At 35.9% G+C, this 19159-nt stretch overlaps 1 protein-coding gene across 1 annotated transcript in view; it reads right to left on the minus strand.

Annotated features, from left to right (window-relative positions):
* The window catches only part of LOC134651352 (metabotropic glutamate receptor-like protein P), a 61263-nt gene extending 43713 nt beyond the window's left edge, over nucleotides 1–17550 (minus strand). Inside the window, exon 1 of the mRNA XM_063506430.1 lies at nucleotides 17414–17550. Coding sequence (XP_063362500.1) covers nucleotides 17414–17488 — 75 coding nt within the window. The 5' untranslated portion in view covers nucleotides 17489–17550. The remainder of the gene's footprint in view (nucleotides 1–17413) is intronic.
* Nucleotides 17551–19159: the final 1609 nt, after the last annotated feature.

Genomic DNA, 19159 nt, shown 5'->3' on the forward strand with positions numbered 1-19159 from the left:
AAAGCCTTTCTTGTAGTGACTGTTTGTTTACCTAAATAAATTAAAAAAAAAACGCGAATGTCATATGTTGGTAAAAAAAATCTGTTATACTTAACTGTAACAGATATTTTTTTTAGCTATATTCCGAGCTAGAATAATGATGTAATTTAATACCAAAGCCTATAAAATGCTCAGTTTGTCAAACGTAGGCAGTTGTCTCGTACATAAATATTGTATACTAATCATGGCTATTCATTCTAAATCTGTTTTAGACAGGATATTTATTAATGACGAGACGTTAGAATTACCCTGATTTTGATTAGACTCTGTTTGAAGTTGTTTTTAATAATGAAAACCATAAAATATATTACATAATTTAACATTTGGAATAGTAAATTTAATGCCCGCGTTACAGCCTACTATAAAAATACTCGGACCAATAGAATCACGAAGAGTTCCCTCAATTCTCCAGGTTTTCTGCGTCGCATAGTTAACTAAACTATGGAATAAGCTGTCGCTTGCAGTATTTACAAACCAATACGACCTACAAATCTACAAGAAAAGAGCGAACTTAGCTGATAAAAAATATATTTTTCAAATAGGCTTAGACTTCTTCGAGAAATCAGAGGGCCTACCGGGATTGACAAAAATCTAAATTTCATTATCTGCCTCTTTTTCAGTCTTGCATATTCTACTATAGAGAGGCAGATAAATAAATTTTGATTTTCCTGTTTCCTGTAAGGCCCTCAAGGAACACAAATAAGAATAAGAATTGGACTAATGGACTTAGTTGGTTATTTTTTAACTGAACTCAGTTAAAAAGTAGCCAACTAAGTCCATTAGCGACTCCCTAATTATCAAGATGCTATTATAAAGAGTCTACTACTTACTCAGCCTCATATATGTAGAAGTATTTTAATACCTTTCCAGCTAACTATAATAACTACAAAAATAAGTAAAATAACTCCCAAAGAATCCTGTCACGTCCACTAAAATCTCCATTTCTTGAGAGCCTAATATTTACTTAACCGTGGGTGTCATCCTTGGCCATTACATTAAAAACTCGAAGTCGAGCATGTGACTGTATGTAATAAAACAAACCTACGCTTCGTACCTCTTATGTATGTAATTATTTATTTGTGCACCTTATTGGCTGAATGTTAAGAGTTGTTGTTGAATGAAGATGTATTTTTTTAAAGATATGACAGGACGAAGGCGGTGCGTCTAAAATACGGTCAATTGCTTTAGTCTGGGACTGAAGCAATCTTTGCAGATTTATACTTATTTATGAAACATAATATGTAATTATGGTTCCAAATACAAAAATATAGATATCACTAAAAATTTAGGCACCAAATGTTGACATAATGTACCTACTCCTTGCCAAGGTACAGTACCCGTACCATGAGTCACTGACAGTGTCCAAATTGAGATACGCTTACCGTCTACGTAATTTACTTTTTATACATCTCACTCGCACTTATGCGAGTACGAGGCACGAGCGTCATAGGTGCATAGAAAGTAAGTTACGTTCTCGATAATAGCATTTATGTTAGTTCCAGAACTTCCAAATAGGTAGCAGCCACACTGGAATCTATTGGGTAACAATGACCCAGTACCTACGGATCATCAAAAAGTCTGTATGCAATAATATGTATATATCCTTACCACTTGTTCTCAAATATTTACTTTCCAAAATTGATCCTTAGTCCAGTAAGACGAGACGTGGACGTAAATGTCATTTTTTGAGTTTGTTCGTCAGTCAGTTACAAAAGAAACGTGTCAAGAGACGAGCATATCCACATTTGGATACAAATTAGCCAATGCACGTTTTGTGAAGAATTGTGAAAGGTAGTTTTGGTAGAGTTGTGACATCGCTAAAACCACTATCCTTCAGATATACAAGTAAAGGTAGAGGTACTTACTCGTATCTAAAACTTAAGTCACACGCGCCGTCAAAAAGTTGCACCGGTAATCGAAGTTCTCATTTTTTAACCACATGCTTAAATTGCATGAAACTTCACATTAACATAACATATAAGTACCGTGTGTGGCCTATAACGCGGGCGAAAAATTAAAACGTAGATTGTACTCCTCAAACAATAAAAGTTTTGTTCAACAACTTTTTGAAATTATGTAGTCTTAAAATTGTCCCTTTTTCAAACAAACTAAATAATATTTTCAATGTACTTTAAATTCCGTCTAATTGACATTGCCCGTCAGTCTTGTCACCGTACAGGCATAATCAATTTCGTGATACATTGCGTGTTCGAATAAATTTTAAAGTGTTTTAAAATACAAACCACAAGTTATTTTTAAAAGTCGCTGAACAAACATTGTCTAGTTTGAGGAGTAGAATCTACGATTTAATTTTTCGCCCGCGTTATAGGCCACACACTGTATATTATCTATGTCTGGTAGTTTTCGTTGCTAAATATTATTATTCAAAGATTAGAAGTTGTATATATATAACTTCTACTCGCTTTAAGTTCTTTATCATCGTCGCACCGATGGTTGGCAATGACAACTTCACTCTAGGTCGGTTGCACCAAACTGTTTGTCATCGTTAAAGAGTTCGCTAAATTGTATTGTATGGAAAGTTTCATGGTAAATCGCCGCGGCGCGCCGGATGTTGATCAGTCTGTCAAGTGCAGATAGTGCAACTGGCACTAAGTCCTCAACTCACTAGTTATCATTGATAAAAAAAGGCCAGCCGAAACTTAAATAATGTATATATAGAAGTAGTCACGTTTCGTAGCACCTGTCATCTGAGCGCCTACCGCAAACCACGTTCGACGTGTTGCCTCTCTGTCGCACTTGTAAAGTCGTACGTAAGTGTGACAGGGAGGTAACACGTCGAACGTGGTTTGCGGTAGGCCTTCTGAGCTCGTACCATGAGTCTCTGAAAGTGTCAAAACTGACATATACTGGATAACTTTTAGTCGTTTTGTTGTATTTTTTTTTTTGGCATGATTTACGCTGTTTGGCCTCTCCTGGGGCCAGTTACAGCTTGTGGTATGAGTGGGATCACTGCGTTTTGTTGTACGTTACCAGCTTTATTTTGTACTTGAGTAGCCAAGTGCCAATAGACTGTGTCAACAACTGGTACTCTTCATTAATCATTGGATAGTTTACTCTATTACCAAATGCGGAACCCAACCCGGCTAAATTCGAACTAGTCTGTTATTATTGCGTAAAGTAATTGTGTGTCTGGCTCGCCGCCCCGCAGCCTAAACGCAAGGATTGACATAGTTGCACAATGTCTAGACAAGTAGACATTGATGAGATTAGTCATTAAGTACAATTAAGCACTCTTTGTTTGCAAGATTTATTTTGACTTTATGTAAGTATACTTATAGCCTGTATACCTAGTTTCACACGTAACAATATAAAATGATGGGTCTTTGTAAGATAACTAATGATTTGTCTTTCCAAGCAAACTGAAAGTATTATTGGTCATTTTTATATTAGCTATTAATACATGAAGTTCAAGAATACCTACTTTTATGATTAGTTAGTTACATTACATTAAGTACAAATAATACAAGAGATAAAATATACTACTTATGTCAAAAAACTCTTAGAGATTTAGGTTTTTAATTGGCTACATTTTTTCACGCATTGCCTCCATTACTTATCTTTTTGAATGCCGCTGTTATCTATTAATCTTACTTTAATGTAACATGATGTAGTAAATTTAGCCTAAATAACGTGTTAAATGTGTCTATTTATCTCAACATAATTGCCCAGTCTGGCAATAAGATGACAGCTTATTGCCAGACTAAAGACGAAAAATGTAAAATAACAAGTAATTGAAATGCACTTGATCTTATCTTAAACTAAAACCGGCCAAGTGCGAGTCCGACTCGCGCACAGAGGGTTCCGCACCATCAACAAAAAAACAAGCAAAAAAACGTTCACCCATCCAAGTACTGACCCCGCCCGACGTTGCTTAACTTCGGTCAAAAATCACGTTTGTTGTATGGGAGCCCCACTTAAATCTTTATTTTATTCTGTTTTTAGTATTTGTTGTTATAGCGGCAACAGAGATACATCATCTGTGAAAATTTCAACTGTCTAGCTATCACGGTTCGTGAGATACAGCCTGGTGACAGACGGACGGACGGACGGACGGACGGACAGCGGAGTCTTAGTAATAGGGTCCCGTTTTTCCCCTTTGGGTACGTAACCCTAAAAATTAACAAATGACGACTGGGTACATCTCAAGGGCCGGTTACATCAACCACAGTTGACGAGTTGGTAAACATTACTTTGCAGTGAATTATGACATAACCCATACAATAAAATGTTGCTAACGTTTTATAGTCTGTGCGAAAAGAGAAGAGTCGTGGAATGTATGGGGTCCAATACATTCCACGACTCTTTTCTTTTCGAACAAACTTCCTAACCTAATCCATGTATGCAACATGCAAGTGCAATGTTAACTAATTGCCGCAGCGGCCAGACGGTTTAGAGTTAGAGCAACCGACATTACATGGAAAATTTAATTTAAATGCGGATATATTCAGTAAGAATTATATCAATTAAATATAGCTATGAGTGTCATAATCAGGTATGGTAATGTCAAAGTATGTGACAATATGGACAATGTCAAAGTTCCCATTGACAGAGAGAGTACGTATTGATCAGAACGAAATGGATTCATATGTAAGTGTAAATACAACGAAGGACTGACATTAATATTAATGTAAGTCATTATTGACAGTGTATGGCCCGCAATAAACGCATTGAATGATATTACTGTGTGTTTGATAAGAGAATGCTGGTTTGAGATGCAACTACTCCGATCCAAATAAACGCACTTAAGGTGCAGTGTTTAGTCCGGTCGAGCAGGCTTTGCACTTTGCGAAACAAATAGAAAAGGAGTTAAATCAACGGTCGTTGACACTGCCCTTGTATCGACGCCGTTTCTTGACGTGACCAGTTGACTACACATGGATTGGTGGAATTCGTTGACAGATTGCCGTGAGGTGAAAGTGACTCCTATTTTAGAACCTGGATCAGGAATTCCCTTTGATTCGGTTACTGTATACTATTTACTGTTAAAAAACTTATTGCATGAGAACTTAGTTTTGTGGACTTTCATACTTTAGCACTTTCGATTCAGATTTAAAAAGGTAATACTAAGTTTCGTTTAAGGTACTTCGAAAGACTACACTAATAGTATTTTCTACAAAAACCTTGATAAAATGTTCAATGACTGACCAAAACATTTTTATTTCATTTTAAAATAATGTTCCGGACTGTAAGTAACTATTCAATTTCGTGGCAATTTGATACGCTTTACGCAAATGGAATTGACGTAAACACGTCTTAATTATTCCTGTATAATTTTCAAAGTATAATAAGATTAATAAGTATAGGTATAATTAAAGGCCGCGGTAAATAGGTAAGTACCTACTCGACAGAATTCCACCACTGCTGCATACCGTCGTAACCCAGGCGATTGGTTGAGGCATCTGCCGCGAATGCAGAGGACGCGGGTTCGATATCAGCTCTGGGCACTGAGACCCTACAGCGAAAAAAAAACTAGATTTCTTTATCTGCCAGAGAGGCATCGGTTTAATAATCTTTGGAGGCCTCGGTCCCTTTACTTTTGTACCTAGGTATATGACATCCAGTTTAGTTTTTATATACAGTTGTATTACTAAAATAAATTAAAAACTAGCTTAAATCTAAAATAGGCCCTTGAGGCATTGTACCAAGGATGCTGGCGACATTTCCTCGCTGTATCGCAATGCTGATACGTTGTGCGAGGTAACCGCCAGCTCTTCGGTCACCAGTTACGTCAACCAGACGCTTCGCGATTTCTGCGAACAACTTATGCGCGCTGGGACCCCATGGACCTAGAGTTTCAACTCCAAATGGTACAAAATGGTACTCTCTACCGAGGCTCTTATATTTGTTACGTTTTAAAATTTCGGCGCTTTCCGCCGCCCCGCCCGCTTTTACATTAGTCCGTTGGAGGTGGGACGGTGCCAGTGTGTCTACGCAGGTAGCATCCCACACTAACATCCGTCCCAAGCTCCAAGGAACTAAGGACACCCCATCGGGCCTCCTGCCATCGTCTCTGAAAATGCCAGTCGGCTCAAGAAGAGCAGGCACATTGACGGTGGCAAGAGACCGACGGATTATGTCATTAAGCGACGCATGTCTCGAAAAACGGCCTGCACTTTTTTGACAAGATAATCCAAGGTGTGCCAGTCGGTCCACGTCCGTGCCACAAGAGCATATGTGTGGCGTACACACCGTAACCCCAATCGTAACGTTTTTATATATTTTTTATAATCTTTCCACTATTTAATCATTTACATTTGTCACGTGATCAAACTATGCATGCGTTCGCACGACCTTATTCACAAAGGAAACCACAATCTTGCATGTATCGTGAGAGCATTTTGCGCAATATTACCTAGACTTTGGGTTTAGCAGTTAGTGTTGATTGAAATTTGACTTTGAGATCGGTCAGTCTCGGTAATTACGAGTAGTACCTTAATAAACTTGATACACCCGCGTTTCAGCAGTTAATGACAAATGTAATTAACCATCAAACTTAATCGGTAATTTCTAATCAGGCAATTACGAGTGCCAGGAATTTATTGCAAAGTTCAAACTCTTGGCAAAGTCGCATTTATATTTAGTTACACAAACGGGTCTACCGCGATATAATTTCATTGTTTTTACCTTTAATTCCGACGTTTCAGCTGAGTTGCACCACTTGCACCAGCTGTGGTCACGGGAAGACTGACGTCCCAACATGTATACCTAATAATATGCGTCCCAACAAATGTCAACGGAGATATTAATAAAACACTACTAAACTACCCGAAATTAGTTTATAAAAATGTTCGGGGTAGACCCGTTTGTGTAATTAAATATGTGTACAAAACGCGAGAGTTTAAAGTGTTATAAAGTCGCATTTAGCCAACAAGTGCGTACAATCCTACGAGACAATTAGACCGAGACCATGCAAATTGACCTTCCACCTCGACCTGGAGGTATTTTCTCTTTCACAGCAAATAGCTGTAGACAATATAGATAACACGCATTAAAGGTCTTAAAATTAATGGTGAGGTTTGAGTAAAAAATTTAGTGCATATAAAATTGATTCCTTAAGTATTATATTTTTTTATGTACAGTTACACGATATAGTAGTGATTAAGATAGAGTTAGACCAAGCTACTATATAACCTAGAGTTCATTCGTTTAAAATTAAATGGATTCAGTCCAGTGGGAACATTTGCCGGTATCATTATTAGGAGCTTTAAATACGACTAAAATTGTACGGTCAGTACAAGACAGTGTACGGTGATTTTATTAGCTTTTGTAAAGCGATAGCTGGACTTTACAAGTAGCACGTGGACTACCGGCCGTTGACTATAAATGCGTTTCAAGATTAATTCTCCATTCACTGCACACTACCACATTAGTTTACTGTATAATTAGCCTTGGAGGATATAATCAAACGGAGACGCCATGTCTGTAATTTTCTGTACAAAACAGTCTGCCGATTTTTGCTGGGGAGGGGAACGTCAAATGTATGCGTAACGTAAAAATAGCCATGTCAGATAAACGTCAGTCCATACATTGTGTATGACCGTTGGCCGCCTATTTTCGACAGAGGGGAAAGCCTGTTAATGGCTACTCCGTTTAGTTGTATCCTCCAAGTAATTAGCTATCGACGTTACACTTTAAACAATATTCATGAGCAAAAAACAAATGGCGCTCGAACGGGAAATCCAACCTAGAGTTTAAATATGACGTTCGGATGTTAACTACAGCTGGCGACGGAGTCAACGTCATATTTTATCAACCTGAAACGTCACTTTTGACATAACAAGTTCATCACCAGTTATAACAATCAGAATACGCCTCGCGGTTACTTTTCTACGTCCTCGAAAAGTATAAGAGCTAAACAAAGAAAACTTTCGCCATCCTTTTACGTTGACACCTCAGACATTCGTTAAGCCGCGTGTCCCGACGATACATTAACTGTCAACTCAACTGTCAAGTCCAGATCGATATAATCTTTATGACAATGTAACCTTTACAAGCGTGGACGGACATTTTTACAACAATTGCTGACAAAGTCAGGTATGGTCAGAAAATAAAACCAAATTTGTCCCTTATGGCTCCTCTACACGATGGGCCAGCGCCGGCCACTCCAAGGGACGCAGCTGTGAGATACGTAGTATAAAAACAAAGATCACACTTACATTATCACGAAATAGTCCACTTTTGCTAAACTAATAGGTATATCGAAATAATAAGTTAGAACTGCTGTTTAATTACACAACTACCCTCCATGTATATTTCTTGACCATAACTGTCAGAACATTAGTAACGTAAATAAAGTATCTTATAATAATAAGCCATGATATTAAATTCGTATTAATTTGCGATTAATTATTCTATAATAAATTAAATTAAAATGTAGCAAATACATTTGTTAAATTGAATTATTATGATAACCGGATGTACAGGAAACATCTTACTTGTTATTCCTACCAAGAAGTGGTGGAAGGGGTGAAGTCTGATCGAATATAAGCGGGTGTCTGACAGTTGTGGCTCACTTCTCAGTTGGAGAGCTAACAATGACAAACGAAGCTAAGTATCTATTTTATTGTGTTTTTATGACTTTTATGTTTTCTTTGTGTTATAGTCTGATGGTATGTACGTTACAACCTTTGATGACCTTTTAACAATTGCTATGTAACGTATATTCCAACTGATTACGGTGTAATACATCATGTAGCTTATTGCTAGATCTTTATTACTGTTTTAAATTATGTCAAGTGTGTACGGTAAGGTAGCCAGTACTAACTATAAGCCACCGATATCTATTACGCAGCGTACCTACTTGACTAATTAATTTAGCAATACAATTATTAAGATTTTTGTGAATTATGTGGTAATAAAGCCGATTAATTGTTCAGTAAATTTACAATATACTTTTACTTACAATTTGCTTATATAAATATATTACTTAAATAATGTTTGCCATTTTTATATTCTAAACCTTGTAGTTGTCCCTATAATAAATACATTACTTGAGCAATAACTAACTGATCTTAATTAAATACTGCATTACATCCTGATTTCCTATGTTATTAATGATTTTACTGGTGGTAAATCTGACATCAGAAGTGGGATAGTATTCAGCTACACTACATATATACTTATATGATTTCAGACGAATTTGGAAGCTGTGGATAGCCTTCTGATAGCGGTTACGAAAACCGTCTACGGTGCTCGCGGAAGAGACAAGGACATCGCTTTGCCCACCTTTGACCCCGCTACAAGCGACAGTGGAGCAGAGTCCTGGTGTACCATGAAGCTATCGTCACGTAATTAATATGTTGAAATGTGCAATGATTCGTCAGATTGGCCGAACGATATTTGGAAAGGTATTTTTTTTTTGTATTTTATACAAGATAATATCTGCTGTAGATTCGATATGTGATCGCTATGTCTGTGTATGATTTGGCATTTATGATACATGCTGCCGAGGCTGACGTGATGTGATAAGTGAAACAGTAGCATGGTGATTGTAACCAGGATTATTGCTGCCGAGCCAACGAGCTCTCGCTTGATGTAAGTGAAAAAGTAGCAATATAGGGACCTGCTGCAGAGCCTGTGTGCCCCACTTGATGTTATAAGTGGACCAGTAGCCAACTCAGGGCGATACATACTACCGAGGCTGACTTGATGTGATAAGTGCCCGTAGCATGGTGATTGTAAGTAGGATAATTGCTGCCGAGCCTGCGAGCTCTCGCTTGATGTAAGTGAAAAAGTAGCAATATAGGGACCTGATGCCGAGCCTGCGAGCTCTAATTTGATGAATGTGATATGTGATATAGTATCTGACTAATAAAAAATAGTCATTGCATACACTAAGTTTAATATGATTGCGAAATAAGGTACTTCGAGAACGAAGCACCTGTCAGTATGGCCGTGTGAGATACGTAGTATAAAAACAAAGATCACACTTACATTATCACGAAATAGTCCACTTTTGCTAAACTAATAGGTATATCGAAATAATAAGTTAGAACTGCTGTTTAATTACACAACTACCCTCCATGTATATTTCTTGACCATAACTGTCAGAACATTAGTAACGTAAATAAAGTATCTTATAATAATAAGCCATGATATTAAATTCGTATTAATTTGCGATTAATTATTCTATAATAAATTAAATTAAAATGTAGCAAATACATTTGTTAAATTGAATTATTATGATAACCGGATGTACAGGAAACATCTTACTTGTTATTCCTACCAAGAAGTGGTGGAAGGGGTGAAGTCTGATCGAATATAAGCGGGTGTCTGACAGTTGTGGCTCACTTCTCAGTTGGAGAGCTAACAATGACAAACGAAGCTAAGTATCTATTTTATTGTGTTTTTATGACTTTTATGTTTTCTTTGTGTTATAGTCTGATGGTATGTACGTTACAACCTTTGATGACCTTTTAACAATTGCTATGTAACGTATATTCCAACTGATTACGGTGTAATACATCATGTAGCTTATTGCTAGATCTTTATTACTGTTTTAAATTATGTCAAGTGTGTACGGTAAGGTAGCCAGTACTAACTATAAGCCACCGATATCTATTACGCAGCGTACCTACTTGACTAATTAATTTAGCAATACAATTATTAAGATTTTTGTGAATTATGTGGTAATAAAGCCGATTAATTGTTCAGTAAATTTACAATATACTTTTACTTACAATTTGCTTATATAAATATATTACTTAAATAATGTTTGCCATTTTTATATTCTAAACCTTGTAGTTGTCCCTATAATAAATACATTACTTGAGCAATAACTAACTGATCTTAATTAAATACTGCATTACATCCTGATTTCCTATGTTATTAATGATTTTACTGGTGGTAAATCTGACACAGCCATGGGGTAGAATGAGATAGCAATATCACTTGCTCCCTCTAACGCATAAATGCGTCCCTTGGAGTGGCCGGCGTTGGCCCATCGTGTAGAGGAGCCATTTAGCAGTTCAACCTGTGAATTTGCGATAGTGGTTCTTATTTTTCGAATTTCACAATTTTCCCAAGGCATCGCATCCGATCATTATAATTTTTGACATACTTAGTAATTGTTGGTAATTGTAATTGTAAGCTTATAAAAAGGTTTGAGTTACGCTACTTGTTCAGTTTTATTAATACAATTACTAATTTATTTGAGTTGTATTTTAGGTGTTTACTAAAATTTTGTGTAAGTAGGTCGGGTCGATTGATCGTAACATTATCCCATAATACTGTTAAATTTTTATGGCATATTTGACGAAGAAACCGAAACTTTTAATAAAATTCAAAATGCCGACTGTACAGTGACTTGTGGAGTGACCACACAAATATCAAACCACGAATCGTGACCGCACGTAACTCATTTGTCCGTTTTGTAACTTTTGTCAGCGCGGCCGTCGGCACAGCGCGGGAGAAATGGACGTCCAAATAAAGCTAGTAGAAGTTTTGTATGTAAAACTTATCTTAAAATACGCACAATCACACTTTTTAAATAAGTATTTTACACATAGGTTTGTACATAAACAATTAGGGATTTTTATTTTTTTGTTAGGTTTAGTTCTAGTTATTTTATTTTATAGGGTACTTATGTATTAAGTTTGTGTTTTTTACGTTAAATAGACACGTTTTATTCCCAAAAGTATTTAAAAAAATAGGTAGGTACATAGTGTAGATACTTAAATTCACTTGCACGACCTAGCACCCAAACAGTTTCTAAATCCCGTCTAGATCTAGAACCAAACTATACAAATACATGTAACCTCTCACCTTTCATTGTTGAGTTATGGTCGATTCATATTTCAAAATGACGAAACCGTTACGTATCTGCAAATGTGCTGTTTGTGGGGCTGGTGATCAGGGTACCTAGCTATTAGGTTATGTGATTAGACATGACATAACGAGACAGGCTGGCGATCATTACTTTCTACCTCTCCTAGTACGATTATAGTGTAAGTTATCTGTATTAACGGAGCGTACAGAGAACTCGATTCCCTCCGGCATAAAGCTGTAATTTTAAGCTTAAAATTGAATTAAATTAAATATCACTTATTTTCAAGCAATATATACCTATACTATACTATGTTAAAAAGTGAATAGTTACGTTAATATTTTTAGACTCGAAGGAAACACTGTATATTTTAGACTAATCATATAAAAATAATACAATGATTTGGTAAAAAGAGGACTTCGAATAAAATAACTCTACACACAGAGTTATTGATGATATCGGCGAAGAAAGGGTTGTTTTTATCTTAAAATTCTTAAATACATAATTATACATTTAAAACATGTTTTTACATTTATCTCCTCAAATTAATATTGTCGTCTTTGTAAAGATATTAAGTATTAATTAAGACTAGTTTTACGTAATACTTTTAATTAATAACGTTAAATAATTTCAATAAGTTACGAGTTGCATTTGATTTGGTTTCATTATTATTTAATCTCTTTTATTATAACAGCTATATGTCTACATTGATATAGTATAAAGAACTGGATACCCAATCAGCCGCCAAAAATGGCCCCACAAAAGTGATGTCAAAACAGATCATGCATTACTTTTTCGTTTAGTCTTGTTTGAAACGCTCAAATGTGAAGTTGTCAACAATTACGAAATGTGCCGTGGAAGGAATGAATGGAATGTATTTCTTTCGGTTAGTACTTTGGAAAAGGATGGAATGTATTTCTTTCGGTTAGTTCTTTGGATAGCATTACATAATTTATGTAATCTGGTGGTAATTTTATGGTTTTGAATAAATTAATTTGTTAGTACCAAAGAAGGGATGTTAAGGAACAAAAATCTAATGAGTCGATGTGAGGTCAATATTTTTTTATATTTTTATATGGAATTCATAAGAAATAATATTATGTTTAAATTCAAGATTTCCAAGAAAACCTATGCGACGTGCAAAGTGGACTGCTATTTAATTATAGCAAGAGATAGGGGTGATGCAGTTTTAAACAAGGCAAAACGGCACTTGTGTGTTCGGCCCATTTCCCTGTTTCCGACATATACACCACCAATAAGGGCTTATATCGACTAACTGTAAATGCTAAACCTGTCGGAACACAATGACAACCACAGGATTTTTTTTATAAAGTATAGGTAGACTTTATAAAAAAAATCCAATCAGTATCTAAATGTCCCCGTGCACCCGCGCTATGAGTAAATGTAGATCTTAAATACACAGTTATTTAATAAGTAGAATTTATTTCAAGGAAATTAGTATTTAAAGACGTATACTTACGAATTAAAAATTTGATTTGTTTGAATTTGAACCACGAATTAATTTTATTTGAGCTCCCGATTAAATTAAATTTGTTTTATTTATTACTTCAATTGGTTTTCCTGTACAGTAATACATATTCAATCAATCTTTGGGTGTTATGGCTCCATCGATATTGTCGATGATTCCGCCAAGTAATACATATTAAAGTGTACCAAAGTGACTCCATTCGTTCATTATTCTCGTTTGACGTAAATACGTTACGTTTAGTGCCATCGGACTAAATTTTTTAACAGTGTTGGTACTTATGTTTGCAAATTTGACACTTAATGCTTACGACATTAAGCTCTTTTCTGTACGAAATATTTATCTTGACTCAAAATTTACGTAAGCGTTTTTATCATCAATGCAAATGGTGCGAAACGTCATTGGGATCCACATTTTTTGACGTTTTTGTTCTGCTTTGTGTGTCTATTTCTTTTATATTAAGTCAGTGTATGTCTAGCAATAAATTTGTTTATTTAACACAATTTGATATTTAAATCACGGTCAGATGTTATCTAAGTGGAACAATGCCATTAAACTTCTAAAGTTAGTACGGTTTACATTTATTCCCTCGAAAATATCTTGATATTTCCTATTTATTATGAGATAAAGGATGACTCACGCTACAACGGTCCGGGCCCGGGCCGGGCGCCCGACACGACACTTCAATTTTCTATAGAAAGCATCACGTGATTACCGTCACCTGTCATAGTAAAAGAAGTCGAATTTAAACTAACGTTAAGCTAATGTTTCGGTTAAACTAAGTGTTTAAAACGTGTTTTTTAACCACGTGAGTAATTTGACCGTAAAATTTGAAAAAAAAACTAATTTTTCGATTCCCATTAAACAATATTATTTACATATACATATATACCTACCTATATTTATCAGTTCAATCACATATTCTATAGTTGGAAAAGGAAGTTGTGATTTTTATAAGTTTATCGAATTCTTACAGCGATCATCTAAAAATTAACCTTCCACAAGGTGAACAAGCAAAAAAAATGTAAAATACTTTACCGATCCAATTATTGAACAAGTAAATGCGACCTCGATATGAAACGAATAGGCTGTTGTTCCAAACATCGCCCTGAATGTAATGAAGTAGGGTTGCCTGCTACAAATTTAATATTAATGGAAGCTCGTTTTTATTAAAATAGATCATTGAGTTGATTTTTATTTTGTTGTTGAATAAGTTAAATTATTATTTTTGCCATTAAATTTGGATAGAATATGGCATATTTGGAAAAAAAAAGTTTCCCTTGATGGTGGACACCATACAAGCCTATTTTCGTAAGACTATAACGTATTTATAAAAGGCTAAAGTATCCTTTTGCTGGGAAAAGGCCTTCCATCCCCCTCTCTATACCCCAGTCCTGGCCTTCCTATCACCATCACCAGTTTTTAGGGTTCCGTACCCAAAGGGTAAAAACGGGACCCTATTACTAAGACTCCGCTGTCCGTCCGTCCGTCTGTCACCAGGCTGTATCTCACGAACCGTGATAGCTAGACAGTTGAAATTTTCACAGATGATGTATTTCTGTTGCCGCTATAACAACAAATACTAAAAACAGAATAAAATAAAGATTTAAGTGGGGCTCCCATACAAGAAACGTGATTTTTGACCGAAGTTAAGCAACGTCGGGCGGGGTCAGAACTTGGATGGGTGACCGTTTTTTTGCTTGTTTTGCTCTATTTTTTGTTGATGGTGCGGAACCCTCCGTGCGCGAGTGCGACTCGCACTTGGCCGGTTTTTTTTATTTAATTTCAAATGCTCCAACCAGCGGTTTAAAAGTAGGTAGAAGTCACTTTTATTTGATATATCTTATTAAATACTTCCCATTTTATTATTTTTATTATTCTATTAGTCTTCATAAATTTCTATCGCAATACCGCGAGCATCTAGGATAAACTACATTAGAACTAGTTAAGTGTATGAAGATATCACACTGTCCGACCCGACCCTTGGTGGCAGCCCTATCGATCGAGGGATCGAGAGAAAAGGTCGCGCGCAGGCATTCGTGGCAGATTCGCAAATGGAAGTTCGCGACATTAGAGCTACGAATATCACCAATGATGGTATCATCATTCGTGATATTCATTAACAATACGTAGAAATTAGGGCGCTGATGTTTAACTAAGAACAAAACACAAAAGAACATCCTGTGTTATAGGTATACGAGGAAACCCTAAACAAAATCAAAATACGTTTACATACATTCGGAAGCTCAACCTTGTAAACCATTCGTATAAATAGTCTAATTTATTATTTAGCCAGACCACAACCAGCCCATGCGCGAGTGTCACACGTATAACTATCATACAAAATACAAACACTCTTTACTACAAACCTTGCTATTACAAGAAAATAATACAGAGAATACTGTACCTAACTAAAGATATGAAGTTAATTCGATCACCTACAGTAAACTATTTAATGACTTTTCGACGTGAACCTTTATATTTTTAATTAAAACTCAGAACAAACTTATCTCACTTCCTCAAGCCCAAATAAACAAGTACCTAAATAGTGTGTAGTTAACCCGGGGTTATCAATGTAGTACTTACGGCGCAAACATGTTGTCTCTGTGTCTCGGTCAAAGGTCCGTGTACGCACATACTTCAAAGTGCTTCAACGGACAGTTGTGTAGGAATAAACCGTTTTAATCAACCACGATATTACAAGCACAAGTTACGATACCATGTAGATAGAATAAGTCTTTATTGGAACACCTCGGTAAAAGATGCAGCTTAAGAGGCTCTCGCAAAATTGTAACAGTTTTTATTTTGAATTTTACACGTTTCAATGAAAGACAAATGCAATAAAAAAAACATACGAAAACTATTAGACTAGGGTATATTTGGCCAAGTACCATAGTAATTGCTTGCTTGCTTGCGTGCTTGTTTGAAGCTAGGTCGATTTGTGTAAGAGTGTCCCATCATATTTATTTTTATAATAATTCTGTAACATATATTCATTTAATAATTATTCTTAATGTAACTTAGGACTTGGTGCACTGTTCCTAAAGACATTAAGGGAGGCACCTTAATGAAAAATAATGAAGATTGAGGGATTTCCTCCGTAGGAAAATATTGTGAGGAAACTCAACACTCTCAACTAATCTCAATAAATAATTCCACTAATCTTTTAATTTTCCTTTTTAAAGATAAAGATAAAAAGATAAAAGATAGTTTATTCAAGTAGGCATATTACAATGCGCTTATGAACGTCAAATAAAGCTTTAGGTAGGAAGATCTGATGATCTGAGCAGAGTCGTTTTCATATTGGGAATAGTTACCAGGTGGACTCCCCGGGACAACAATAATAAAACTGTGATGTGGTAATTCAGGTAGTTCAGGCTAATAGCTCAGTAGTATCTAATCTCCTTCCATGAGTTCCTGGGTTACAGTGATAGTCGCCTCGGGGTCCCTATCGCACTTCCTATTCCTTGACGTGAAAAGTACATAGTCACGTGCTCACGTAGGACCGAATAATAAAGTGCTGTGCATACAGACCTCTATTGAGGTAATGCATTGTTATGTCACGGGGAAAGGCAAAATTAAGATTACAGGTTGGCTGAGAGATTTTTTTTACCTATGTTTAGTCAAAAGATCACTAGGCATTACTGGGAAGCAATAGCGCAATGATTACGTTACAAAATATGTGAGACTATGCTAACTTGCTAAGTAATTAACATTTATATATCAACATGGCTTGTTTGTATTCACTTCACCCTTTGAGTCGAACTCGGAGTAAAGATAATCAATATTATATCTTGCATATAAATATTATATTAGCCTGTTAGAGTGTACCTAGCCCTAGTTTTAAAGAAAACCAACTTGCCGAATCGTCAGGCCCCGATGTCGTTGTCACATTTTTGTTTTATTTCGTAGATAGATCTTGTCAAACCAATAATCTTGTCAGTAAAAATGCGCCAAATATAAAAAAGGAGAATTTGAAGATTTGGTCTCGAAGTTTTTTTTTTTAATTTCGTTCCTATTTTACTGATTATAGTGTTCATATTATTAAATAGTTAGAAACTTAACCGTTTATGACATGGGGTGAATTATAAAAATTTGCATACCTGTCCTTGTGCAATCACAGCCAAATACAAACACGCCACCGCCACACACACTGACAAAAATTGTCTACAACCCATTATCACTTTTCACTTTACAATACCCAAATTACAATAACATCGGTCACGCCAAATTAGACTGTCTAATTAGATATCTTTATAGCTAAATTAAAGGTAAAAAAAATATCATTATCAAAAATAGATTATAAAAAAAATATTGCTAAAACTTTAATCGATATTTATTACGGTCGCATCACTAGTTCGAAATAAATAAGTTCGTTATTCGCGTTCGTTTTTTTAAATAAAGAGCGCGCGCGCTCCGCCGTTTGGTTCGTAAGACTGGCTGGCATTTGGTAGTGTTGTGGCTCCCACCCAGCGTTCGTCCTTGATCGATACATTGTTCTATGGTAGTTGAGCATCTGTGGGTAATCTCGAGTGCATAAATTTGCTGTCACATGGTATTTTATTGGTTGCAATCTTGCGTGTTACATGCGCTAATGCGTTGATTTAGATCTAAATAGAGGGTTTACCTACGAGATGAAATTTAATGTGTTTATGTGTTGTTAGGTCCAATTGTTGTAATTTTTATGATAAAACTGTCGATAAACGTACTTGCACATAATAATTAAGTAGTTAATTTTCTGAAATAAGTAAATATTCTCAACTCCACTGTTCATATAATATATATGGGTGACGGAAGACAAAGCTAACCAAAAACACTTTTCATGTAGCCATAATTACAATATATGTATTTGTATTGCAATGATGTCAAAGTAGGTACCTAGGTATCTATTATTTAGTAGTTGATATTTGCTAACTGACGGCGTATTCAACTATTGTTTAGGTAGCTTTTGACCCCGACTGACGTTGACACTCGATGTTTATGTAACTCTGTTTAGATATTTTATAATTTTATATCTATTTAGATATTTTAGATGATTCTCTTTGTTTGAAATGAGACAGTGGCCTGGCCAAACTATATATTTTTAGAGGTCCGTTCCGTACCTCAAAAGGAAAAAAACGGAACCAGGAGAACCTATTACAAATGTGCAGTCAAGCGTGCGTCGGACTTAATATACGGAACCCTTGGAACGCGAGTCCGACTCGCACTTGGCCGGTGTTTATTATTATTTTCATTCTCTAACGGCTCTAACCCTATTGTAGCGCCGTTTTGTAACATATAAACGTGCCTAAACCGAGGATATTATGGGTTTATATCTGAATTATAACTCCTGTTTTTAGACCATCAATAAAACCTCCGGAGTAAACAAACGAATATGTCTCTTTTAACCCTTATATATGATAATGATGATGAGGATGATAATGATAGTTTGGTAGTATAGTCCCGAAATTTTGCTTATAATTTTTCCATTGGTAAATAATAATCGGTTATGTAGCATAATTTCGAAAATCAAAAATTCTAAGTACAAAATTCCTAAATAGAGAACATCGAAAAACAAATTGTCTAATGTACGAAATTCCTAAAGATGAATGTCCTACTGGCACTCAATGCTGCTGGCACGTACGGGGAAACTACACACAGAACACTGGCTAAACCAGACTGGATGCAGACAGGCCAAACAAGCCATGCCTGGCATCAACGGTAAGCTCACAAGGGCGCTCCTTCAACTAGGAAAGGTTCAACTGAGTATGGTAACCAGTATCATAACAGGTCATGGACTCTTTAACAAACATATTTTTACAACAGGTGTCACAGACAGTCCCCTATGCCGTGGATGCATGGAGACAGAA

This window comes from Cydia amplana, chromosome 10, assembly GCF_948474715.1.
Source record: "Cydia amplana chromosome 10, ilCydAmpl1.1, whole genome shotgun sequence".
NCBI classification, from domain to species: domain Eukaryota; kingdom Metazoa; phylum Arthropoda; class Insecta; order Lepidoptera; family Tortricidae; genus Cydia; species Cydia amplana.